The sequence below is a fragment of the Centruroides sculpturatus genome, unplaced genomic scaffold, assembly GCF_000671375.1.
Source record: "Centruroides sculpturatus isolate CEXI.00-Female unplaced genomic scaffold, Cexi_2.0 scaffold2176, whole genome shotgun sequence".
Taxonomy (NCBI): domain Eukaryota; kingdom Metazoa; phylum Arthropoda; class Arachnida; order Scorpiones; family Buthidae; genus Centruroides; species Centruroides sculpturatus.
The window spans coordinates 12,867-21,560 of NW_019386311.1; the positions used below are offsets into that span (position 1 = coordinate 12,867).

Genomic DNA, 8,694 nt, shown 5'->3' on the forward strand with positions numbered 1-8,694 from the left:
TCTATATAATCTAATGCCTAGAAAGTATGAGCATTTTAGGCCTTTTATATATACAATTGAAAGAGATCGAATTGTTTTTTTCTTTATGCGGTGTTTTAACTGGGCATTTAAGGTTATTTTTCAGGTTTAGATGCGTTTAAAACAAGATGAGATGGCAAAAAGAAGACAGAGAATGGCAGGAGGTGTGTAGAAACGACACGTCTAATAAGAGCGAAACCGTCTCATCCCCTCGGTAACTATAGAAAGAGGACAACTTTAGCAAGTGTCAATTAAGAGATCTCCAATTGGATTAGAACTCTCTTTGTTTTACTCAATCCATCCGTTTTCCTGCACTCCTACTAAAGGAACGGTTCTGCTTCGATACACTAAGCCATTTACTTAACAAATACTTCGCACGACGATAAGAGGGTTAGAAGAGTGAGAAACTTTCAAAGAATTACAAGAATTTCTATTAAAATTAAAGGATTTTTCGCCATAAAATAACAGAAACGATCATTTTCTAGTTCCTCTGATAATTTAAAATGAATTAAAATGAAAAATGTAAAGATTTTCTAGTAAATCTCGAAAGGTGATTGGAATAAAATGAAAGTAATTTTTGGACAAAACAAAAAGCAAATATAAAGTTTTCTTGTTTTCCAACTCCGCCTAATCATTGTCCTTACAAACGACAACAAATGGGAGAGTGAAGAGACGGGATGACAGGATGGAAGTCGTCCAATCAGCTTCCAATGACGAAATATCACGGCAACTGCCATCGTCTCTCCACTTCACCCTCATCATTGCCTCTGATTGGAGGAAACTAACAGCAGCGCTGATACCACACGAGATTTACCACACATCCCGGCTACCCGGGTAACACAAAATTTCGTTATGGAAACTCACTGTACTTCTGCATCTTTTCGTCCCATTGTACCACCTTCGACATTCCATTACAGTATTCCCAATCCTTTATATCCTCCCACTTTACCGTTAGAAAGGAGCTTGCCTATTCCTAGAATGATGACCCTGAGGACAGATTATTCGCTTCCTCTAGGTGGTATTTTGTCTGACAGAGGTGGCATCGTCGATCAGAGAACTTCTCCCTTACCCGACTCCTGTCGTTCTCCTTCGCCTCAGAACGGACGTTTAACTCCTCGACCCGTCATCCGCGGATCTCCTTCTTCTCCTAGTGAAGCTGGCAACACTGACGGGCCCGATACGGGTGACGAGCATCCACCCGCTTCTACGGACGACGAGATGTCACCCAAAGAACCCCAGACTTTGCATACAGGTTTGTATCTTTCTACCTCTACAAATTAAGATATTAACCGTATTTTAATCAAATTAGGCTATAAATTCCTAAATATATCCTCATAATTGACAATTACCTTAAAGCATACCTTCCTAGTTAAGTTTAATACGTATCTAAGTATATACTAAGCTAGCCTAGACATTAATTTAACTTTTGAAAAGGTCATTCGTGCAACTTATAGCCTATTTCCCTGAATAAATACCAGCCTTTCTGGCTAAGCCATATGTTTACCCAAAGGGATGAATCATCCAGAATCTGTGTTATCTCAGATAAGGACCGAACCTACATCCCAACGTGTAATTTCCAACGTGTTTCGTCCCGATGACCTATAAAAAGTGTTGACAATGTCTTCGGTTCTTATCCGGAAAGAGAGAAAAAACAGCTTTGTCTTCTCTTCTTTCTTATTTATTATAACAAAATATATAATTTATCTATCAAATTTTTATATTTTAGGTAGTTTTTTATAGCAGATTTACGTATTTTAAACCATATTCCAAGGTTAAAGATGCGACTTTTCTATTTTGACTACTGAAAATTAGTATATAAATTTGCCTTTTTGAGAATGTTTTCTTAATTTTATAAAAATTAAACCTAAATTTTTAAATATTTTTTAAAGATTTTAATACAATCTTTCATCTTTTATTATGAAAGATACTAAAGAAATCATAACAGTAAGTGATAAATGAATCATACGACAGTTGAATCCAAAGTGTAAATTACCGATGCACCCTGTCACTTCATTCTTCTAAGCTTTAAAGATAAGTTACGATCTCTTAATACGACTCATCATTGAGCTACAAACACGAAATTTAACATCCCCGAAGCCATTGATGGCATTTCTAAGGATAAGTAAAGACGTAGAAGAACTTTAGAAAAACGTATAAAAATCCCATTTTTATATAAAGAAAATACCATTTTTACTTCTGGTAAAAATATTTAAATCATTTGTTGTACTCTACGTATTCAAAAATTCATTATTTTTGCCAGTGGATCAATGCAAATGAGTAGTTTTAGAATCGTGCATTAACGATTTGTATTGTTTGACTTTGTCCCTTTTTTTTTCTTTTTAGATCCGTGCCGAATCTAGGAGTGCAGGTAGTGTGATGTGGTGAACACGTTATCGAGCCGTTCACCACTCAAACCGTTTACAATGACCTGCAGATAAAAGCATTAGACAATCAATGTATCGTGTGCACATTGGTGATAAGTTGACACATGTCCTTCTCCATTAAACAAGAGAAAAGGCTCGAGGGTGTTTTGTTTCATTGCTTTGTTTCTTAGTGATTTTACTTGATTAAACGATAAAATAATATTGTTTGATGATACGAACCTTTTCTTTATCCATTCTACTGTAGTTTAATACACTCGAAATGTCTCTTAATACCGATATTAACTTACTTTTCCTAGCTTAAAAGCGGTCGCATCTTTCGGTGGAGGAGGGGAAAAAAAGGCCATTTTACTTTACTTCTCGCTGAGAAAAACTTAATATTTATGGTTTAACAAGTAATTATCAGTTACTAAAATACTATAAAGTAGATTTGGTTTCAAAATATATTAAAAATATATAAAATTTTATTAGTTAAACTTTTCATATAATGAGTTTTCACGTCGGGGAACGTAACGAAACTCGATTATCTCTTAAATTTATGAGAGAATTTTAAGCTTTTTCATTACGAAATTACACTCCGGCACTGAAATTCTCATCGTATACAAAATTTCTTTTTTTTATTTTATCATTTAGTCATAAATAATCATTGAAGAAAAGGTTCATCAAAGCGTATCTGACCGCATATTAATCTCTTAGACATCGATAATACTCACGTTATGACTCATCACGATTGAATCTAACTCGGTTCCTCCCGTTATCTTTCATCGTAAGAGACAAACGACTTTGGGGAAATTGGTTAAAAACTATAATCGAAGATCTTAACATTACGATATACAAAAAATATATCCTTAACATTACCAATTATTTTTCCTAACTTAAGTAAGAAACTATGGCACTTATTTAAGATGAATCATCTTTTAAGTCTTGTAATTATATAATTTACATAAAAATTAATCATATTAAGGCCCAGTTTAGTTTCGGTTTAAGGCCTAAATTGTTATAAACATTAAGATTTCTATGATAAATCCTTCACATCTTCCGCATCCCATCCACATCTTCCGCATCACATCCACGATTCTTCTCAAGTTTTAACGTATTAGATAGTATATCCATAATTATATTAGTATAAAATGTATATAATTTAGATAAAATTTTTCATTTTTTATGGTATAAAATGATATAAACATTATTCTCTCTAAAGAATACTCTTCAGCATCCTCGCATCCTTTACGTCCTCCGCATCCCAGAACGATACTTTCTTAGATTTTAATTATTCTAAGCATCGTTCTGAAGTAAAAAAATAAGTGAAGAAAATAGGAAATTAAAGAGATGTAAAGTTAATTGATCGAGTCGGATCAATTAGAAGGAAAAATCGGTAACATTTAATCAAGGAGGAAAGAGAATAGGAGAGTTAGTTTAGGTCCCTAATTGAATTTTGCTTCAATTAGATGCTGAGGGATTGATCTATTCCAGATGAGTTCAGATCGTTTTGTTTGAAACTGTTCTGGAATAATCATTATGGATCTTTATTTAATAGGGTTAAATAAATAGGCCTCAACCAGGGACTCAAATAATAGGATTCGATTAATAAGGCACGCTGTGTGAGTTCCATTAATAAGGCCCGTTAAAAAGAGTTTACAGTTGAGAGTACAATTAATTGGGCTTCGTGGAAATCACATTTATGACATTAAAGTCTCAATTAATGGGGCCCGATGAATGAGGCATCAATTAAAGGACCGCATCAAAAGCCTTGTAACTGGAGAATCATTAAGTGAACATCATCATTGGAGACTAAAATAGTAGGCTAGTATTAGAAGGCTTAATTAAAGGATTATTACATTAAGGCCTCGATTAATAGGCCTAACTAACGAGACCATTAATAAAAAACGGGCATTAATAATTAAAAACTAATGATAAAATGAGAAACTAATGATCATTGGCTCAATTAATAAGGCCTGGATGAATGAGGCCCAATAAATCGAGGCCATGTAGGGTATAATTAAGAGGAAAGCATCAAAGTAAACTTAATTAATGGAGGCCTTTCGTCTCAGAAATACAAAAAAGACAGATATTTTTTAATATTTTATTTAAAGAAGAATAAGCTAAAGATCGTAAAAAGTACTTTGAGGATACAAAATGACTTTTAATAGATCAGTTTACAACCTTCTTTATTACTATCATTTTCCAATGAAATTTTATAGTTGCTCGGGTATTTTAATGAAAAACACTCGCTACTTTCTAAAATAATAATTTTTTTTACTTATTTTAGAAAATAAAAACAGGCATTTATAACGTATTTTAAGCTTTTTTAATTTCATAATTTTCTTTTTTCATACGGCCCTTTAATAAAGATCTTAACGATGGCCCAATTTATTATGTTCTATAGAGGCTTCTGATAAGGCCCCTAGTCGATGATGCCTCTTGTTAAACCCATTAATTGAAGCTTATTGTGTTCCTTTAATCGTTCTCTGTAATAAATTAAGCTATATGCTGTAATTGGGGGCTTCATTCGTTATGCCCGGTTAATTAAAGCCTTGATGCGAGCTCATTTTATTTGCTTCCGTTAAACGAGCTTTCTTAATGATGCCTCAATTTCTTATTCTCTGTAAATCGAAGCCTCTGATGAGGCCTACTAAATGGTGCCCTCATTCTTTAGGCACGTTAATTTGGACCTCAGGCATTAAAGTTTTCAATGCGAATTCGTTAAGTTGTTAACAACAATGTCAAAATATAGATCTTCTAGTATCATTTCTCTAGATTAAATGCTTCTTTTCAAATTTTAGGGTTTTTCTCGTGGAAAAATTTGAAATATTTCTCATGAGAAAACCCTAGAAATTGAAAAAAGTAACCATTTAATCTATAAAAATGATAAATGAAAGAGATTTATGATGATGCTTTTGTCAGATCTCTGAAGATGAATCTCCTCCTATTTTAACTAAAGTTTCTCCCACTCTTTCAAAGTATTTTCGCTATTTGACGGACCACAAACTGTGTTATTTTACATCATTTATTTTTGTCTTCTTCCTCATTTTCTTTTTAAATTAATAAAAAAAATTATATAAAATAATTCTCTATTTTTTACAGAAGTAAAAGAGCATCTTCTCCACGAATTTTGGCACGATTTTTTGCTAGTTTATGTGTAAATGTAAGATTTTCTATCAATATAATTTAATTTAATCGAACTTAATTTAGATAAACATTTAATTTTCATGTCACTTTATTGAATTAAATCAAATATAAGAGAAAAGTTTAATCGTAAAATGCTTAATATTACATTATATAAAACCGTTTCTTCATATAAATCACCATAAAGAGCACACTTCTCTCTCTCAATTTAGCCCTATAAGTTCTAGATATATAGGGATATTTAGCCATATAATTATGACATTATATAGGTGAATATTACTTATAAATCTAGCCTATAGGTTGTTAAATACGAGATATAGAGTTATGTTAAAATTCTTATCCGGGACAATTTATTCAAAATATTTTAAGCTTGGCTTTATTTTTAAGTATATAACAAGATAAAATGTTTCCGTAATGTTATTTTATCCTGGATAAATCAGTAATGAAATTATCCTGATATAAAAAGTACGGAAATAATACGTAATTTTATAAGTTATCACTAAAAGAAAGTATCTTGTCTATTAAGATACTTATTTTAGATTTATTATAGAAAATAACATAAATTCCTTAAATTATTATCTTCTTTATTTATTTTTCTAAATTATTAAATTATCTCGGACAATCAAATTCCTTTTTTTAGGTTAAAAAAATCCTTCAGAACTTAGGCCAAAATCGCATCAGTCTTTTCTTTTATCGTTTTCTTTGAAATTTTACTCAATTTTCTAACTTTTCTTTACTCGGATTTATTAATTATATTCTAAACTAACAATAGAAAATTTAATTATTTATATATATTTTATTTATTTATAATAAAAATGTTAATAAAATTTTATAAAGGATAACTTAGGCCAACTCTCTTTAACCAANTCAAAATTTAGCCTAGACTTTCAATTGACTAAGACAATGCTATGACCTTAATTTAAAGGCTATACACGTCACTAAACAATAAATAAAGGCCTGACATTTAATAAATATAAAGAAAATCTCAATTTATCCACAAATATCTTTAAAAAAAAGCACTTTCCTAGCTACTTCAATCCAAAAAAATGACACCTTTTACACCTTTACAAACCAACAAAAAAGTGTATATACGTATATATATATATATATATATAGAAAGATTTTTTTGTATCACTGAAGTCTATACAATAGGAAGAAGGGTCAAATTGCCCGGAAGTAAAACGACCATCCGAATCACTGTCATACGATTGGTTGGGATGGAGGAGAAAAAAGATCCTGAACGGCCACTCCATGAAAAGAGGATGCTCCTGATGATGGAATGGACTTGATAGGGCCTATGCGAAGAGAGATAAGAGAAGACGAATCCAACTTATCTACCCTCGTTAACTGGAATGATGGGACCTAAGAAGAGAATTTTGGGAACTAAATAGGGGAGAGAAAAAGGTCCACGTACTTATCTAGCTCACATCAAAATTCGCATATAGAACCATTCGATAGTTGATCGCCAACTTAACTAATACTAAAACTATAAAGATCTAAAACGTCTTTCTAATACTTAAACGGATCTAAAATAAAGAAATTTATAAAATTACCTGTGTAAATAGCTTAAAAATAGATCGTATATATATTTATATACACGTAAATGGTCATAACCTCGATGGATCACAATCATGTTTATAATGATTTGGGAATGTGTTTTAACAGAGAATTTAATAAATAAAATTGTTAGAAATGTGTTATTGTTCCTCCCGAACTTCCTAACTTGGAATTTAGAATATTTTATATTTAATCAAGCTTTAAATGACTACATAAAGCAATTGACTTGACGTTAAGACGTGATAGAAACGTCCCTGATTGAATTCTCTTTCATTCTTCCAGATGTAAACGCAATAACAAGTAAATTCGATGGAAGAAACGAAAGTTATCCGGACACGACCGAATCGTGCACAGGTAAAAAGTCAAGACACGCAAAATCCGTCCGTCTTTGCATCAATGCTAGAGAAAGAAGACGTATGCACGACCTGAACGATGCCCTAGACGAACTCAGAGCCGTTATACCCTATGCCCATTCGCCATCTGTACGAAAGTTATCCAAAATTGCAACCCTTCTCCTAGCCAAGAACTATATACTGATGCAAGCAAATGCATTGGAAGAGATGCGTAGGATCATAGCTTATATGAATCAAGCGGGGGTACCTTTACCACCAGCTGCAGCTGCTGCAGCTGCCGTAGCTGCCACACTACCCGCCCTATCACCGGTAGCTGGATACGGAGAATCGGGATTCAACTTCAGAAGCGGTGGTGTCACATCTTCCACTGACAAGGTTCCACCCCCTTTACAAGCCTCTACACCTCCTATTTTCCAAATGAACAGTACACAGAGTAATGGATGCAACCAATGCAGTGATAAAGTGTAATGCGGTAAAACATGATTTAAAGGGGTAGCGAATTTAAAAAATAAACAAGATTGTGACTTTCTATACGCTTATAAAAGGAAAAAAATCGAAAAAATTATTGATTATATATATATATAAATATGAAAAATATCTAAATTTATTGTATTTAAGACAAAATATAGGTTAAAAATATCAAAAAAAATCGCAAAAAAACAATTTTAATCTGTGTAGCTTATCCATCCTCTCTTTCTTAGCCATTTTAGGAAGTTTCAAGTAGACAAAACTTCTCGGTATAAATATATATTTTTATTATAACTTATTTATTTTAAAATTTATTAACAATTTAAGTACAGTACATTTTCCTTTATATTCTTCTACATTTTAATGCTCTGTTGCAGTTTTCTCATCCATTGACGAAGGATAAAAATGATATAAATTACGATTTAACTTAAAACTTTTAAAGTTTTTAACTTATAACAATTTAATTTCATAACTATATAATTTTTTCATTAATTTAACTTTAAAATAATATTTTAAAGGCTTTTAAAGCAATAATTAAAGTCTTTAAATTACAAGAGTTTATCATTAAGTTACGACTTAAATTATGATTTTTTTTTATATTCTTTTGCTAATATTTTTAGAAAAATATTTTAATTGTTTTATTTTTTAAATTTTAATTCTATTTTATTAGAAATTATATTTAAAAAAATTCTATTTTTTAAATCAGTTTTTGGGTAAGATTCCTTACGTTGTTGCTGTTATTGTTAAACATTAAAAACAGATTTATATAAAGATTTATTAATTAATTTATT

General features: G+C 31.3%; 1 protein-coding gene across 1 annotated transcript; it reads left to right on the plus strand.

Annotated features, from left to right (window-relative positions):
• Window positions 1–659: 659 nt before the first annotated feature.
• Window positions 660–7,914, plus strand: LOC111614500 (class E basic helix-loop-helix protein 23-like). The gene is made up of 2 exons (XM_023355875.1): window positions 660–1,270; window positions 7,365–7,914. The coding sequence occupies exons 1-2, from the start codon at window positions 871–873 to the stop codon at window positions 7,901–7,903; spliced, it is 939 nt and encodes a 312-aa protein (XP_023211643.1). The 5' UTR covers window positions 660–870; the 3' UTR covers window positions 7,904–7,914.
• The last annotated feature ends 780 nt before the right edge of the window (window positions 7,915–8,694 follow it).

What these genes read in the sequence shown, in the direction of transcription:
- LOC111614500 (XM_023355875.1), top strand. Translation starts at nt 871, where the DNA reads ATGGAAACTCACTGTACTTCTGCATCTTTTCGTCCCATTGTACCACCT. An exon ending in ACCCCAGACTTTGCATACAG is followed by an intron (nt 1,271 to 7,364) that starts GTTTGTATCTTT and finishes TCATTCTTCCAG; the next exon opens with ATGTAAACGCAATAACAAGT.